Genomic DNA, 19,446 nt, shown 5'->3' on the forward strand with positions numbered 1-19,446 from the left:
TTCGTGCCATCCAAGGGGATGGAGGACTTCTCGGGGCCTTCTACGTCGACGCGAAAATCGATCGTGTTCACCGCGGTTTACCATAGCGATCCATAGTTCTCGGCGAGAACTCGGCGATCACGCGTGGGGAATTACGCGGCGAAGGCTCGACCTTCGTACGTACATACGTAACGTCTGTATCCCGTCGAATGATTCGCTATTCGCGCGGCTCCGAACCACCCGGGGAAACTTAGATTGCTTCGTCGACTAATTCCTATCCAAGCGCGCGCGCGCTAATTCAACGTCGAAACTCGCGGCGCGTCATACCTGAAGCGGCTCGATAAATTACTCGCCGTCCGTCCAATTAACGGCGACGTGCCTGCAGCTCGCTTCGTCATTCACAGTGACTAGCAGCGCAAGCAAGCTCGATTCTTGTCGCTTCGCCCGTTTCGTCGCTTCAGCGTAACCGCGAGCAGAACAGGGCGACCCAGTTTTCAGTTGACTCGTGCGAGACGAGCCGCTCCACTCTCTCGAGCGTCTCTTGTCAGAAATACGCCTTGCGAAACTTACATTATATTTTCCCTCCCTCTAAGAATGAATGGATAGAGTTAGTCGTCGGATTCATCGCAGGCGATTCATCGGATCGGCCCTCGTTGTAGCCGGGGCTCAAGGAAAGCTCGACGTGACGGCATCTGATCGCGCGTTGACGGGATCCCGGAATCTCGCGCGCGTACGCACAACACAAGTGTGTACGTGGCGATGACAGGCGGTGGCGTGACGGAGTGCTAATAATACGTATAATAGGTCGGCGATGTGATATGTGTATGTGTGTGTGTGTAGGCGCGCGCGCGCGCGAATTCCCGCCGATAAACGCGCGCGTCTGCACCCTGCTGCAATCTCGGCATCCACACGTACGTGCACACGTGTCACCCCCTGAGCAACGAGGCACGAGTGCATGCACGTGTCCGTGCATTCGGAGATGTTAAATCCGCAAGTGTCGCGTTACGTATGTTCTCAAATCGAAATAAATCCTTCGTAACATTGAAGTTCTGTCGATATAACGGACTTGAAAGCAACCCTCTTACTGTTGAATTAGGATTTGCGGTTCAGCACTTCGAGTCTGCAATTAAGCGCGACATACAATTCGCAAATTAGTAAACAATGCGCGTAATTTTAAAAATTCAGAAAAATTTTCTGCTCAATCAATGGAATTTTATATGGCAAAGATTTCTTTCCGCACATTCTACAATTTTTATGCGGTACTACGAGATTTAAATTCTGCTATTTCATTCTACAAGTTAGGGATTAATCTCGGAGCGCGCGATGCGGCGACAGATGATGAGCCTCGAGAATCCCGCGTGGATCGATCGATGTCGGACGTCGAAGCCGAGTGGGTTATAGTCGGTGCCACATCTTCCGCGTCCTTCGCGAAGACAGCCGGTGCGATTGGGGTCGGCGAGCATTCCTCGCCTGCGTTCGAATTCGGAAATCGGTCACGGGTCGGTGCTCTCGCGGGCGGCCCGCTCGATAGAGGGAAATCGAGGAATGTCGTCGCCCGCTGACACTCTCTTGCGACTTGCGGGTTTCTCCTCAATCTTCAGCACAGACATCAGGCTGCAAACTGTGAAAATTGCCAAATTAGTAAATCTCTGAACAACTTCCGTGTCATAAGAATTTCCAAAGACTACTCATAAAATACTTGATTAACGTTGCATTGTTTTGCAAAAGAAATCATTCCATATTTATTTTTCTACGTGCAATATTTTTGTAATGGACTTATCAATATATCGTGCAACGTAATAATCAACTTACGCATGTACGCAGATTTTCCGAGTTCCACGATCACGGTAAGACCGTCGCAATGATTCGGTGCACGGCAGTGATCGATGTCGCGCGTCGTTGAAAGCGAAGCGGTAAAAGGAGCGGCGCAGGATTCAAAGCGCCGAGGTGAGGTGAGGCTTGCACCCCCGTAGTGTCGGGGGTGCGCGAGGCACGGGAGGCCAAGCTATTTCTCAGCTTCAGCGGCAGAGCCTTTCTTCGCGGGAATATATCGACACGTCAGGAGCACACTGGCCCGTTTACAATATCGCGTATAGGAACGTGCGCGCGCCTACATTTCGACCGTCTCGCGCCTCATCGGCGAGAAACATCGCTCCATGATGATCTCGCATCGATCGCGACCCCTTGGATCGTCCTGAAAAATGAGCTTGGCGATACACTCTCGGAAATCACTTCTCTGAGAACAAGTACAAATTCGCGACATTTGTGATTTGGTATAATATCATTATACCAAAGGCAGAAAAAATTGTAAACTATTACAACAGTGAGCGATACTCTGCTTGTCGTTATTTGTTACAAGTATTCGTATGAGTATCGAATATTCATTTTTTAAAGAAAGTGCGAGTGATATCGCGTTCGCTCGTATACACGTAATGCAGTAAGCGTCACGTTTCATTATTTCGGCAACCATTCCGCGGTCTCAAACGCGAACGGAATAAACTTTTAGCCATTTATCCCACGTGACAAACTTTTCGAGAAGACACACCCGTCTCATGAGATCATCCTTTCAAATATACATTTGCGGCACTTGGAACAACTCTTTCTCCTCGCGTGCGTTATCGAAACCTGCTGGATCGTCTCAATCGCGTAATCTAGATCACGAATCCGCGGCACGCGGGGTGTAACGGGGGTGTGCATGTGTGTGTATGTCTACGTAGGCGCGTAGCCGATCTGAAATAACTCCTCCAGGTGCCCCGCGAATTGTTTCCATCAGTCCGAGATCATCACTGGATGCTGAACACCGCGCCCGCAGGAAGAATCGTCGCAGGTTGAGGTCGGTGCATGGTGGAGGGTAGCAAACTCCCTCCTCTTCGCCTCTTCCGCCACCGACTGGCTGGCTGGCTGGCTACCGTCGTCCTTTCGGTTCTCCAGCGAAACACTCAGTTGGCCGTCGACTGCCGTTCGTGCATCACGTTCGTTCGTGTCGCTCTGCTCGCCGTTATGCTCTTCGGATCTTTCGTTCCTCCACGCGTTTCGGTATCAACCCTTTGAGCCCTTCACTTTCGAGTGAAACGCCACTCGAGCGCTTCATTTTCTCTGGCCTTTGCCTCAGAATTCTTTTTTCATTTTTGTGAATTTTTCCACAATTTCGGAGCACTGTCGTTTTGCACGTTTTGAAATTTTGCCACCATCTCCGTGTGTTTTCAGACTTTGCCTGCATCTTCGCACGCACCTTTTCGGAATCTTTTTCTTGCACTCGCGCGAATTCATTAATCCGTTTTTCGTGCGTCTTGAGTTGAGATTTAAAGCGCGGGCCGCGCGTTCGTATCGCGGCACCGACGAAACTCGAAGCACGAGACGAGTGCATTTCTGCATGATGAAGCGCATCCTCGACACTCGCTCGCGTGAGCACCTACGGCGCTCGTGAAAGCCCGTGATCGCGAAACTGTGACTGATCGACAGCCGGCGCTGCCTTCCCTGGATTTTTTTGCGGTTTAATCTGACACGCTGCGTGAACATCGATCAGGCAGGAGGTGAGAATCTGCTACAGTTATTCTGTTCTTTCGAGCCCTCTCGGGCGTTTTTTTTTAACACTCGCGATGACCACTGCGGCAAAAGTTCTTCATGATGCGAGAATCGTGCGGCATGATTTTTCTTAGTTATCCGAAATGTTCCCTGCGAACTACGCAAACAGATTAAAGATCATATTCGAGATGAAATGTTTAATGCTTTAAAGCAAAAGTCGGTCAAAAACTTATTTTGTTTATTTCAAGGATTCTTACCTTGACATGGACTTATTATGAAAAGATTCGGAGAACGTATGTTCGGAGAAATGTACTTTGGTATATAAAGAGTTAGTAAATAAAAGATAATTTTAGATAGATAAGAATGGAAGTCGTGTTTTCCATGTGTTTGTAGTTTTATTAAGATGAATAGTGCATGTGTGCACGTTTTCTTTAGACAGGTCTTCAAGACACATGTGGGACGATATTATAAATGGCTGGCGTGACACTGTATGTGCACCGTGAACATTAATCTGCATAATAGTATTTTTGCAATACGAGAAATAATTATTTGATTATATTACTGTCTGAGAAACAGCGCGTAACTCTTCTCGGAATATGGGGTGCCACGAACGTTGAAATAAAATAATAAGAGACACGTATAACCACACGTGACCATATGTCTGTAAAGTTCGCGTTACAAAGCTATGAGCCTCGTAACGTTGGGAACGTGATAACTAGGAAATCGCGTGCTGCACAAAACTACTGTCATTTAGCCCGTCACTGCAACGTTACGGCTATGTTGTAATTTTGAAAAAAGCATACAATTCTGCTGTTGGATCAACCAATCGTGTTACGCATTGAACATACACATCTTGAGTTTTTCGGTTCCTTTCTTTCTCAATTTTTCACTTTCTCATTAATCTGCGAATTTATGATACGAAGTATTGCTTTTTTGTCATTTTGTATAGAAAATTCAAACTGCGTTAATTCTTTTTGCTTTAAATTATAATAAATATATTGATTCTAATAAACGTATAACATGCAATAATTTGAGAGCGCTCAAAAACAATCAAAAGACTGAATTGTCCATGATGAAAATATTTACAAAATATAGAGACGTCATTTACATTGGAAATACAAGCCGCAGAAGATCTGAAACGCGAACGAATAGTTAACAATGCGTCATTTCGTTTCACCGGTAAATCTTCACGTTAACCATGTATTTTATCGTTTTACATTTAAAACCGAACGGACCGTGAGAAATAATCGCTTTTGCGATATACCTGCCAGACATTTCGCGAATATACCGCCGGGGGAACTCACCATGTCGAACGGCAGTAGAATCGAGCTATCGAAGCGCGAAGAGTACGTATGTAACGCCGGCGAAGGGGGCAGGTGGATGAATCGCCGTGGGGCAAAGACTACCGGAGGGAACTTCGAGTTTTCTTCGACGGGGAGCACGGGAGATAAGGACCGAATACAGCGCGACGAAAACCCCCGTCAGGTGCACCCTTTCGCACGGTGTTTGCCAATAATCGGTTCCCCGCCGGCGTATAGCGTACGTCACGATAAACCATGGCGGAAACGCGCTACGAATTCGAGCTCGTCGCGCACTTCCGCAATGTTCGCGCGAACCGCGCTTGTCGATCTTCGTGCCCTCATCCCCCGCATGAATCGCGCCCCGGCGATTTGTGTCATTTACAATAAATAGTGTAAATAGCGCGGCTGCGGTTTCGCCCCGGCAGTTTTTTATTTTCCGATCATTACGTGAAAGTACAGCGTGTCAATTTAATATGGATACGTTGAAATAAGAATTGATATATTCCGACATATTGACATAATAATAAATTAATGTGTTTCATCATCGAGAATACGAGCAATATTTTATTACGTTTTATTACGATCATCATTATAAATTGTTGATGAAAATGTAGAGAGAATCAAGCATCCTCGATGCTATTTTACCACAATTCCGTTGGACGTATCATAATCGGGTATCACTCGAAATCAAGTTAGGATCTATCCTACACAGTCATGATTATGCTCGTCAAGGATGAAATCAGGGAACTCCTCGAGTCAAGTACCGTCGTGGTATTCTCGAGGCGAGGCAAGTTGCGCTCAAGAAGCCCGCACCGAGGGTTTTAGAGTCTCACTAAAAATCGCCAACGCAGAAATCGAAAGGTAAAGAACCGCCGGTGGTCTCTAGCGCGGCGGTATCGACGAGCTCGTTAAACGAGCCCTCGAGTGCTCATGTTTACGAGGTGCCCCGTCTATCCCACAACCCCGATAAAAATGCCCCGTGTACACCACGCTGGTGTGTGCACGCGCGTGGCAAGGAACGTACGCGTAGTGCACGTATGCCGTACGGTGCGGCGTGTTATACCGAAGTATTATATCGATTAACTGTTGGCAACAGAAGAGAGGCGGAGGAAAGCTTGTCAGGGGCTGCGGCGTGGCTTTGGCTTTCCTATATTATTAATCTTTCTCTTTCTGCCTCCCTTTCGCTTCCTCGCGCCCGTTGTCTCTCTCTCTCTCTCTCTTTCTCTCTTTCTCTCTCCCCGATTCTCGTGTTCTCTCCCTTTCCGTTCCTCGTTCTCTCGCGGCCCACCCCGGTGGTTACCTTCCGCTTTCGTCTCGCTCTTCACCCACCCCCTGGCGAGCTCTGTCTGCCGCTGCTGCTCCGCTCGACCTGCCATATACGCGTCCGTCGAGTCAGTCAGGTGTTGCGGGCAGCTTCCGCGCTTCAAAGAGAATCAAGAGTTACGGCCGGAGAGAAGGGAGAGGGAGAGAAAGAGAGAGACTTGATCTCCGTTCGCTCTCTCGGTACGTAGCTGGTACGTCCTTCTCGTCTCTCTCGCCGGATACCTCCGGTTGCATTGCGTTGCGCGCTGGTACCATCCATGTGTGTGCGTTGCCTTTTCCGGATGACACGTAATTAGTACGCGCTTATGGTGGCACGTAAGTTGCGCTAACTGATGACATCTGCATCGCAAAGCTCCGGATGGTTCTGTGGATAAAAATAGTGTTTGTTACACACATCCTGAGGCTAGATGCAGGAGTAAAATAAAACAATTGCATGATAATTACAGTTTACAACCATATAATTATCAAGTCTGAGAAATACTTGGAATTAGCATACATAAAGAGAAAGGCAAAAAGTACTTAAAAAATTACTTACAAAATAGCCGTAGAAAACAGAGTTTAAGAGAATTAATGTGAGAGGTGATTACTTCTCTAACGGCATAAAACACATTTTAAAGATAGAAAATTGTAACGTTTTCGAAAATAAATAATATCAGCTTAATTAAGCAGCACTAGCATCTGCAATAGACGATTGCATAAGTTTTTTAATTCCATAACGCGCCGTAATCCTTTTTTATTGCTCGTGCCTCTTTTTTATCGCCTTCGGTTCTTTCTCTGAGGAAAAGTGGTTATGAAAAGTCGTGAATTGCCAGCCGCTATGACTCAAACAGTATTGTACATGTCGCTCTATCGAGATTTTTATCGGCAATAATTCGCGGATGATTGAATTGCACGTGTCGCTCAAGTTGGTTGCATGATGCACAATAGCGAAATAGATTCATACTTTACTAGCTTATCGAAATACCGAGCAACTATACTGACGCTACCTGTTTGCGTACCTAAATGTTTAACAGCTCCGCGTGTAGTTAACCACGTGTCCGACAATTTTCGCTGACACTGACGAACCGGCCGCACCATCGGCGCACCTGCGAACGCCATCCGATATTTTCACGGATATATTAAGTGCCGATCGATCGATCGTTATGTCAGTCATCTGCATGGATATAACTTGGAAAAAGTCAGCCATGTTATTAAGCGCGTGTGAATGTTACAAAATATATATATTGCATAATCAATATCGCATCATATTGGTGGGTGAAACTCTTTTCATCCTTTATTCTATCAGTGTGAAAATAAAATTATCAAGTTTTATAAAGTAGAAGAAATTAGCATTAAAGAAAACTTGTCGCTTTCTAAGTCATAAACTTTTCAAAGTTAAGACTAAAAGTTTAACTAACAAGATTCGTATTATGTATTATTGCGCACATTTAATGTAAAGAAATTCACCACAAAGCCGCAAATTTGTATTTATAATAATTCTACGATGTGACGGCTATGATAATTCTATGACGGCTGTGAAACCGAAATTGGCTGAAATTTGGGCTTAATTATCAACGAGGAATGACGTATAATTATATGCAATCTCCAAATTGTTGACTGTTATTGCCAACATTGGGTAACAGAATCTATCCGATTAAAATATCATTTCATTCGAGAATGAAAGACACTTGGACACTTTAAGATTCATTGAGCTGATACGAGTTGAGTTATAAAAATCAACTTTTGTATATTATCCAAGTTTTACTAAAGCTGCAAAATTCTATGTCATTTTTTCAAAAATTTCCTAGAAAGTTTTTCATCAAGCTTTTTGCGAAACTGCTCACGATCAATCGGACTTACGTAATTACAATCGCTTATAACCGAGCTGACATTAGTCGTGGATCATGGAGTGGTCACGGATTATCTGCGGAACAGCCTATTTAAGAGATAAAACTGTGTAGATGCAGGGGGTGACGAACGTTGATGGACCAACGCGGTAATTAATTATCCGCGCACGCGATGACGACACCCTCAATTATCTTCTCGTTACTCCCACGGAAAAAGTTCGTCCAATTAACGCGTCTGTCCTGCTAACCCGATATAGCCGGTAAATGGGGACGAATCGTTTCGTTAATTGAAAGCGCGGATTTTTTTTACAGCGGAATTAGGCGGCCGCAATCGGCGCTCTTGGTAAAGTTATCGATATTTTCGATCGCGGAAAATATTGTCACGCCTGGCCCGGGATTGCGTTGTTGAAACGCGTGTCGCGCGCGAATAAAAGAATTAATTGCAAATATCGGAACAATATTCGGCGCCGCGAAATTCGTTTCCGTTTTAGCATTTCATAATTTTCCCGGCGTTCCCCGGCCGTTCCGGTTTAACGCCAAGTGTGTATACAACGCGGCCGGGACGTCAAAAGCGGGTATAACTGCGACGTACCTGCGCATGACATCTTTGTAATGAAACCAAGCAGAACCTTCGCGGAGTAAAGCTTCGATACCATTAACGATGTAACGGTTTCACGTCGACTCCAAAGAGCGAAGTATTTACCGTTTCGTCCGTTTCGCTCTTCCTCCCTTTCTTTTTTTGCTTTCTCTTCGTTTGTCACAAGAGACTTGTGATGCGAAGCCGATCGGCCGGTGCATTCTTTCAAGAGAACAGAGATGGAAGGTTGCGGTGAACTCGAAAAACCTGCGCTGGACAGCATGAATAATTTGTTTCGATTGTTATCACAAATTATCTGTCAAACATTGGATCGAACTTAAATATACTTACCATGTGCAATCCGACGATGAAATAAAAAATTGTCACAGGTGCCACGAGGTAAACCCTTGCAAATGTAAACGTTATTCACCGGTACCTAAAAATCCACCCTCTGAAAGTGGTGACGGTGATTTCATCTCGTTAGGACTCACGCGCTTCGTTCCGTCGAACGTGATAATTGATGGTGGCTGTTGGGTCCACCGACCCAAGATCAGGTCGACAGCCTCGCGAGTTCTCATCATCAGCGTGACGACAATGACAGGGAGAGACAGGAACGAAAAAGAGGAAAAGAGAGCAAGGGGAGCGAGAAAGACAGGCGAACGAACGCATCGTCGAGAGGTCGGCGGCGATGGTGCAAGCGCGGGATGCGGAGCGGCGCGGCGTGTCGCGGCGCGTCGCGTCGCGTCGTGGCGCGGCTCTGTGCGTGACATTTTTGTAATGAAACCATGCTAAACGCACGTCGCGCGCGCGCACGCTCTCTCGGCAGTCAGTACGGTAGACATCTGGCCTGCCTCTCGCCTGGCCGTTCTAATATTGGAAATTTCAGTACGTCTCCGCGCCGGTTCCGCGGCCGCCTCCTCTCCTCTTGCACGGGGGCACCGCACCATGTGCGGGACATATGTATAAACATAAGCCCGATCCACCGCGAGACGCCGAAGCCTTTGCCTTTAAAACGCGGCCGCGATCGATCTACGATTATTCGCTCGCACCCTTCCTCCTTCCTCTTGGTCTCCTCCTTTTGTTCGGTGTCACTCTTCTTTGGAGAGATTTCCAGATTGCGAGTGCTGTGTGGAGCTGCGTGATGATTCTTAGTTTGCTCGAGAAGAAATTTCCTTGAATTTTAATATATAATTGACAATTTTGATATTATCTAAGGATTGTAGTATATGTCAGTTGTCAGTACATAATATGATTTAAAATGACGTTTTTTCATTCTCTCTAATTTAATAGGAATAAAGTAAAATAAAGCAATGGATAAATCTTAATGAACGATTTCCCTTCTCTGCAAGTTTTTCTCTCTTGGCCGGAATGGAATAAATCTATCTACTATTTATCCTTCTCTCATTCGTCCACACGCCGCTTTTTTCCCACCGGCTGTGCTGGCCTGTCCGGCGCTTTTTTCTCCTTTCTTGCGCCACCGTCGAAAGTGGAGCGAATTTAGCGAACCGCTTGATAGAGTCGTCGTCATCCCCAGTGGGTCCCTTTATTTTGGAAATCCGCGAAAGGTACTATCGCGAATCGAACAGGGAAGAACCGTGAGAGAGGAGGATAGGGAGAGCTGTCCAACTGCTTATTACACACGGTCGTTACAATTATATTAATAAATACAATCAATTAAATTTGGCCCACAGTCATTGTAATATTATATTTGCTCGACAATAAACGCCCTTTATAATTACATCGATTGCAAGTATAATTAATAAAATTAATTCCGCGCGCTGTGTGTCTCGTCGCGATGTTATTTGCAATTTGCCGCGCGTTGCACCCCCTCGCGATCGAAAATTGGTGCCTTGATGTCCCGGTAACGAGCAGACCGGAAACCGCGCAGATCACCGGGCAGCCACGTGGATAAAACTCCGATCTTTCGTTTCCGGACCATGCGGTCCGTGCGCGAGACGAAGGGTTCGGCGAGATCCGCGCGGCGTAACCACAGCTGCGCGCAATTACGAGCGGGAGAGCCGTGGATTTTCTGCCGCGGCACGTATATCACTTTGGTAGCGGCCCCGCTCTTGTTTGCTTAACTAAGCGTCTTAACGAATTGCCGGAGACGCGCGTCTCCGGCAAGTCGGGGCCAAAGCTCACCTTAACGACGACGCTCCGCTACGCTGGGCGATCGATCGCAGGTGACATCCGAGTTAATTGCGTTCTCGACGTTGCGCGTCACGCGCAATCTCGCAGTTTGCGACTGCTTGCGAAAATGCCCGCGGCATCGTCGATCCGCCGTGTATTTTCCTACCGAATGCTGTCGAGAATACGCGAATAGTGCACAGTCGCGATGACAATTGACCCGCTATTTTCTGTTCCTCCCGCCTGTATGTATCCTTCCGTCACTGTTGAGATGAATCGACGACTTGAGCATCGAAGGAGCTAATCTCGCGAATTTCTAGGGGAGAAAAATTTTTAAATGTAATTAGTTCATTATCATCGTTGTATCGTGCGTATGCTACGTATGACGTGTAACGTCAAATATTATTTCGAAGTAACCGAGCTCTGTTCACATTTCGCATTTATCTGCTTCATTCTGTGTAACAGACAGCTACATGACGGCCGCGAACGAAGGAAAAAGAAGTATTCTTTTACGTGAATGGTAAAAATTTAATTACTTGAAGCGTTAAGCCCGACGATTAAATGAAATGTTTCCAGGTTGAAGATAGGCTCTTTGTTTTACGCTTCGAAGCACGCATCTTTGAAAGAAGATACTTCAACCGAATTACTCGTGCAATTCTTGAAGAGAGATATCATTGGCACTAATAAACCTTTTTGAATGATACTTAAAGCCGTATACAGAAAACGGTGCAATCATCTTCGCTCGATCCTAATTTCAACACTAATTTCGAACACTTCCCCCGTAACTACATTTTAATCAGGTTGGATTAGAAATGTCTGTTTGTACGTCGCTGCGTCTTCCGTGAGAGCACACGTGAGATTAGAGTAATATATTCGCGATGTCGTCGCGCGCAAAATGTATTTTCAGTATAAATACGCGTACAGCAGCGCTTGCGATATTCAGCCTGTCGGCAGGTTTAAACTACGGGCTAAAAGTTTATGGTACTTTCAATTTCGTCAAACGCAGGTATATTCCACAATATTTTTTTTAGAAGCTTTTTTTTAATAGTACGCAGAATTATTTTGTAACAGCAATTCTTTTCGCGACGTAACGTGAAAATACGCTTTCGCGAGATTTGACTCGCGCTGTTAATTGAGTACAGAGAAAACTGTTTTCTAGTTTTGCAAACTTTTGCAAATGATAATAGCATCACGATACTTATCTTAGAAAATGTTGGATTGCTCGCGGAGAATCATCGATCAGTGATGTTCATAAGCTGTACTAACAAAAGATATATATGATAAAGCAAGAATTTTTAATTAATTCACCCATGCGGCGTTACACGGCGATGGAGTACAGATCTTTGAAAAGTAGTACTACTGCTTCATCAATCAAAGAACAGATTCCATTCACTATTATCGCAGCAATATGTGTCACGGGCTGCCAGAAGATCGCAAATATTACAACACTTGTGCGTGTGCGACGAGCGAATCGCGAACATCTGTAACAACAGGAGAAGGCGTCAATTAAAATTATTGCGACCATCTGTCACAATAAAGATCGACATGTCGCAACCGCGAATTGCTGTGTATAACCGTGCGTAAATCCGCCGAAACTGCGTAGCACAGCCTCTTTTCATCGTACGCGCGAAATACGGGGGTGGTTTGATTGATGAGTGCGGCGATAGAAGAATCGGAGAGCGTTGTTACGTGACCGAAATATGGACTGTTGACGATTTTATTAGCCGGTAGTAATCGCGATCCTAATCTACAAAGTAACATATATCTAATTACCTCTAACTAGACAATAATAATGACAAGGATAATATTATACAAAAATAATACTGAACTGTTCAAAACACAAATAATCAATTAAACAGAAATGAGGAAAAGTAATTTCGTTTAAATTTTACGTGTAATTTAATTCTACAAAACCAAGAGGAAAAATGTTTCCTCGTTTAATTGAAAACCCACATGGTTAGACAAAGATTTTTTCGCACAGAATAATAAAATAATGTTATAAGACATAATCTCTGAAAATTTCATAAAATTTATTGTCTTACTTTGAATATCTTGGTACAACAGTATCGCTACATTTTACAGACCGTCACGAACATTATTGTACAAAATTAAATAAATCGACTAATTGCTCGGCCATAAAAATTACGTTTACGAGCAGGCTGTTACGGATAATCGCATTAGGCTCGCCGAGCGTTCTCACGAATTTGTCGCGATTAAGCGGAGTGTGATAGTTACGAATGTTTGTCATTAGCACAGCTTTTATCGCCCAAACACGTCGCGCGATTCGGAAACCGAACGGAGGCTCGCGTTGAATTTCCCATGATGCAGTTACAAACACGTTAAAACTCGACGGCATTTGGCGATGCAGTTTCGCGCGAAAAATTATAGCGAGTCATCCGAGCGGCCGTTTCTTGGACGCAACGAAGGGCTCGTTTGCATTTCACGTTAATAACGGGACCATGTGGCACCGAAGGCAGCCTGCTGTGCCAGGGCTGTGCGCGTCAATAAAATAAAATTCCATCCGGTAGGAGTGGCGGCGGTGCGCCACGTGGATCTTAAAGATTACTCTCGTTTCCGCATTCGTGCCATTTAATTTTCCTGCCCGTGTAATTTTGCCCGCGTCGAACCGAAAATATTACGGGACTCACGCAAATCGCTCGGTTCTAAATCGGATTACGTCCGAGACGTTATAAATCCCGAGAACATGTAACTTTTTTCATGAATTAGAGGTGCAATCATGCAAATGTCTACCGCATCCTTTCACCGATTCCATTATCGATTACATACTGACACACGACGTAATCAATTTTTGCTTTCATGATTTCACTCTCTGATGACGGTTGGTTCGCGTAGGTCGATCAATCGAGCGCTGGAAGTTTGAAAACTTTCACGCGACGGTGTTTTCTAAAACAATATTTTTCGTGTACGTCTGCGTATAGAAAAAGATCGATTATTGTAACTCGATATATTCAGCAAAAATGGCGCAGCTGTCGGATTGTTCGTTGATGATCACTTCCTTCAATGGGCGCCATTCAATTTCCTTACAGCCATGCCGTTTCCGGTGATACGGTTCTGTCTTCGGACAGCGACTAGTACATGCAGGAAAACCGTGCACGTGATGCACTTTGCTCGGGATAATGTCGCTGTAGCATCCGGTATAATGTCATGCGTAGGAGTACATACACGTATATTGATTTTGCCTGACAGAGGAAACTTTACTTTCTTTACGCAGGACTGGCTAATGACGATGGTAATAGAAATAATTCACGGTAGTTATCTTTCTTCAATTTAATTCCGAATAATAGCTCACATGGTTCACTGTGCACAGAAGTTTTTATACATTACATCAAGAATAGTACTAATCTCTACTTTTATTGATATCATTGCACAGAAAGACGTAATCGTATTTTCGAATTGAAACGTAATTCGATTTGTATACGTCTACATTAAATGAAATAAATCGATGGTCTCAATGATGTATTCCATTTAACGCGTCGTGTAATTCGACTGAAACAAATTCTCCCTTTTTAATGGAAAATCCATCTCGCAGCATGTAGAGCATAGATACAATTAGCGATCTAACATTGCGGCATTTGCCGAAAGGGGAGGGGAGGACAAGAGGATTTAGGCTGTGTTCGGGGAGCTCACTATCAGCGCTAAAACTCTATAGTCATGTCACGTATACTATAGATTTTCAGCGCTACATAGCGCTAATAGCGTCTCCCCGAACGCACCCTTACTCGTGCATTACGTTTGTTCGCGCGGAAAATACGAAAAAAGAACCGAACGTTCGACTGCTTTTAATGCCGGACGTAGCTGTCGGTGCGGAGCACCGCGCTCGTAAAAGTCCCAGCAACGCGATTACCGTAATAAATATGAAACGAGATCTTGCAGCGTAAGCATGAGATAAAGAAGAAAAGGCGCGAGCGGGACGTGAGGAAAGAAACTAAATACGCTGCTAGACGCCGCGCGGATACGCGCGTTGCGTACAAAACGCAAGACGCTTACGCGGCGCAGCATTGCCCCCCCGGTACCACCTGTCAGGCCGATGTAAATCTTCATAATTTTTACGACTACTGTGCGTGTTCGCAACCGGCAAACATCCCGACGGTATTTACACGCCGACGCGCGGTGAGAAAAATCGCCTCGAGACAGGAAGAGCAGCGCAGCACTTGGATGAAAAGCTCTTACTTCCGATTGCGCTGAAATTAAAAACGAAATTAAAAGAAGAAGATTTTATTCCTCGTTTAATTCCCGACTGTTGTACGCTTCGTACGCTAATGAGAATCTTGAGAATTTGAGCAAGCACGACGCTCACGCACGTGATACTGATTTGAGATGAAAAGCAATGTATATTTGGAAAATTCTTATGAAAAAATTCACACCAGCATAGAGAATACGTAGGTGAGAAGTGGTTCGCGATATCCGCGACGTTCGTTTTATTGCTGGGAATATTTGCGGAGGTTTTTCCGTTGATGGTCCATTTGTAGGCCGTGCCGAGTGCGACCAAAAATGACGGCGGCGGCGCGATCAGTTATGGGCGGCAGCGCTCGCGAATCCCCAATAATTCCGGTGTTCCCGCGCCGTGACGGATCTTTGTTGGTTTGTAAAACTAACGTCCGTCCATTCCATTAAAACGGCCATCGGTATGCGCGGCGACGGTCTCGTCTCGCCAGGCACGTAGATGAAACATGCGGCCGGCGCGGCGCTCTCATGAAATGGAATCAATCAAATATGAATCGCGCGCACGATGACGTGCATATAGGTGTCCCCGGCTTGTCCACCCCTCGCTCGTTTTTCCGCGCGTCCTCGAGTCCAATCCCGTTGAAAGCAGGTGCACCCTCCCGCGAAAACGTCGCTCTGGGCAGAAGGAATCGCTAATGTTCAATTATAGTTCCCCATATTCTCCATATCAATTGCAATATTTCTATTATGTTTTCGGTGACGTAAGAAGCCTTCCGTGGATCTCGCTTGGAAGGAAGGATGATTTTGAAGGAACAATGAATAAATCATGTATTGTGATTGCGGCATTGAGCATTGGAAAATAACTTTCTTCTTCGCTTGACAATTTTCTTTTTTCTATTAGAAATAACTGTTAGAAATCTGTTGATGTTTATTTGCGTTATCGCTGTCAGTTATCTCTAATTTCAGTTTGGATTAAATGCCCCAAGGTTCCAACACGAGGAGCAATCAAATAATTTGCATATAACTCGTATCGTATCGCCCGCAGGTGAGAACGCGGCTCGCGAGCATGAAAGTGGAGGGCGGAGTGGCGACGACGACGGTCCTCCATAAGGTCAAGGTCAAGGAAGAGAAGGAATGCTACCAACAGGCCCCGCCGTCGTCCACGTCGGCGGCGACCACCACGACCGTCGTGACGCTCACCGTCTCGGCGGCGACGGCGATCACCACGACCGTCACTAGCAGCAACGGCGTCTCCACCGTGGGCGCGAGTCCATCGACGACCACCACGGTGGTCCCTGCCACCCCCGCCCTGCAGCAGTCCTCCGGTATTATCTGCCATCCGCCGACAACCGTCTCCAACCCCGCCGACTCCTTCCCAGTCGATCTTGATCTCAAGGCCAAGAGCAAGGGTGAGCGCATACCTCGCATGCATAGCTAAAAAAATATATTATTACACTAAATAAAATTTTTTATTAATAAATAAAAACAATATTACTGCGTGACGGAATAACCAAGCGATGAGTCAACAGTACTGCAGATGTTTTGCATCTTGGAAAATCGTGTATGCTTGAGGAGGGAGTATTATCGATTCGCGTGATGTATAAAAGAGAAATTTGTTACCCCTGCTTTTTAATGTCGATGTCGGTTGCGTTAAACGGGATTGTTTCTGCTTCTTCGAAGTTGGTGGTCTTTGCGAGGGAATATTTCTTCCTTCATGGAGGACAATCGATCGGTCGGCCCGTTTGCCGACGTGTAAATATCAATTTGTATTGATCTATTGATTTCTGCACGTGGTCCGGTCTCACGTAATGTCACGCTTTACAAAATGTAAGTGCAAGTATCGGCGAGCACTCGAGACATAGTGGCATCGTAGAATTAAGTAGACCTCTGTTCTGCCTGGTGTATCGGAAAAATTGCAGTGGTCACGCTCAACGGCCAACTGCACGATCGCAGAAAAGACCCCTCGTCGCATAGAAAAGCGCAAAAATAAAGTTGAAATTGAACGACGTGAAACTTTAATTGCTGTTACGTTAACGCGAACAATTGCCTATTATTATTACCCCTTCACGTTTAAATTATGATTAAACCGTCCGGGCGATCCGAAGTATCTCGTTGCGGAATATATGTGACGTTCAGAGCCGTTAATACCCCCTTCACTTCCATCCCCATCGGCAGTACGTTGTAATAACCCGTCGACGGAGTGACACGTGTCGTTTAAAAATTAACAGCGCGATCACTCTGACCTGTTTGATCTATCGCTCGCTATAAAAAGCAAATAACTCGGCACTCAGTCGAATCGTGCCGTACGCGAGCTCGCTATCCTATTAATTCGGGATATATCGACGTTTCTCGCTCGAGAGCATGTCGACGGTGCACACAGCGCACAGGTGTGCTAAGTGCAGTTTATCTAATTTTAGATTCGCATCGCGGTACATTAATTTTTCCTACATTTAACGTGGATTTCAGCGCTCGGCGCAGCTGTCAGCTGTCGACCTGTCGCTTACGATCCGTCACTTGCTAGGATTAGACAGCACAACGGCGATCAATCTTAAATCGCTAACTAAATTATTAAGTCTTTCGTTCAGCTCGAAAACCCCTTGGTCAGTTAGCAGAAACGAAAACAGTAAAAATCAATAAAATTTTAATTAAAACGTGCACAAAGCACACGTCGCTCGGAGCTGTACAAATTCCGTAAGTTTAACGCGAGCATACATACACGCGGCGCAATTTCTTTCGACGTTTTCATCATTTACTAGTTAAAGCAGCATAGAACCGGCACAGAAACCTTCATCTGGCCGTTCTCAAAGCCCGATTTGCAGGTCCGCTTGGATTCGGTGAGTCGCGCGACCCTCTTTCCCGAGGTAACGTCCTCGCGGAAGTTGACCCCGATCCTCGAAACTGAAAATTGAAAAGAACGACCTCGCCGATGTCCGCGCTGCGAGAGCCCGCGCTGTGGGCGCGCGACGTACATTAGTTCGGAATATTGCATGGCGGTACCCGTATATCCAGTCCACGCGGCCGCTCTCTCGCTCTCTCGCTCCAATCGTACATTCAGCCCGAGCCAGTTATCTAGACGGGCGGCGAGCCCGCAGCTAACTTGGGAACCGGGGCTCAGGAAAAAAGCCCCTTCTGGCACATCAAAGCCCCGTCATCGCGTCCAAGCGCGGGCTTCCTCTCCCTTTCTCTGTCTTTTTCTCTCTCGTTCTCTCTCTCCCTGTCTCTCTCTTTCTCCGCTCGTCCCGGGATCGATCAGCTTCTGTTGACGCAACGCTGCATAAAATCATCACAGAGGTGTCGACGAGGTGATGCCACTCGGCGTCGATTGATGTGATTAAGGATCCTTCGTGAAACGCGATAGAAACTCCATCGAGCCGACGACACGTCGCGTGGGGACATAGAATAAGTTCTCGGAGGAAAGGTCGATTTTATATTAGCTGAAGGATCCGCGCGATTGATGGTTAATGTTTAACGGGCTCGGGTTCTCTATATGCTCTTTGCGGCCTTTAGCACGCGTACCTCCATACGTACACATACCCGCGCAATATTTCGCAGACGGGAGGGAGGAAGAGAGAGAAAGAGACAGTGATAGAGATAGAAAGTTGGAGGGATAGAGAGAGAGAGAGAATGTGCTCCGTGGGGGATGATGGCGAAACTCCTGCGAGCAGTCAGTCAACTTGGTTGGCTGGCCCGGTGTGTGTCGGTTAGGTTCGTGCGCCGCCTGACTGCCTGGTCCAGACGCGATAAGGCACGTCCAACACTTCCACTGGGATTCTGCTCCGGGCTGATATCATATCCGCCGCGCCGCCAGGGCATTCTCGACGCTCCGCTCCGTTTTCGAGGTGTATTTCGCGATAGTCACCCGCACACCGCGTGTACCTACGGGCGCGGCTTACGACCTAGAGCCCACGTCCCCGGCCTCTTTTTCCCGATCTCGAGCTTCGTAGAACCGGAAGACACGTAGCACTGAACAGTGACGGTGAATATGTTAGCGGTCGAGCCGCGAGTCCTGATGTTACTCGGGATGAGAGATTGGTGAATGGTCGCTTGATCATGTGATTTCCGGTTAGCTATGTCTGATACATCGAGTTTTTGATGTTTTGGTAAAAAATAATGTTGCCATTTTGATAAATTTGGATTTTTATCAACTTGGATTTAGCAACTTTCTTGTAAATATAGTAGCTCAAATTAATTGGAATTTAATGAATTTATCGTTACGTTGCAGTTCTGTTTTTGGAAGAGCACAGAGGACTAGTTAAATCATGATTAACATTAGTTGACATTGATGGAGAAGCAAGAGGAAGGGAAATTCGGGATCAGTTATTTTTAACTAAGATAGTCAGGGCTAGAATAGCCCGAGTGCACGCACACATATGCACCATCTTCGCGTTGAAAAAATCCAAGTTGAAAAAAAGAGGCACCGGGTGGGTCATGATGTCGGGCGCTGACTCTCAAGTGTGCGAGCGATCAGGGATTCTGAGATAGTGACCGGGATGAAATCCCGACGTCCTCGTGGATCCCTAAGTGGCACGCTTGTCTGCGAGATGAAATCGAACACATGGAGTCGCGTGATGTCGGATCGAACGGTGCGGAGGAAGCTCGCGAG

The 19,446-nt window shown here is 46.0% G+C and overlaps 1 protein-coding gene across 1 annotated transcript in view; it reads left to right on the forward strand.

Moving 5' to 3' along the window:
• Nucleotides 1-2,959: 2,959 nt before the first annotated feature.
• Nucleotides 2,960-19,446, forward strand: part of LOC105277481 (protein CBFA2T2) — a 34,990-nt gene continuing 18,503 nt past the window's right edge. The window contains exons 1-2 of the mRNA XM_011335861.3: nt 2,960-3,512; nt 15,889-16,252. Coding sequence (XP_011334163.1) covers nt 15,910-16,252 — 343 coding nt within the window. The 5' untranslated portion in view covers nt 2,960-3,512; nt 15,889-15,909. The remainder of the gene's footprint in view (nt 3,513-15,888; nt 16,253-19,446) is intronic.

Source organism: Ooceraea biroi, chromosome 3 (genome assembly GCF_003672135.1).
Source record: "Ooceraea biroi isolate clonal line C1 chromosome 3, Obir_v5.4, whole genome shotgun sequence".
NCBI lineage: Eukaryota > Metazoa > Arthropoda > Insecta > Hymenoptera > Formicidae > Ooceraea > Ooceraea biroi.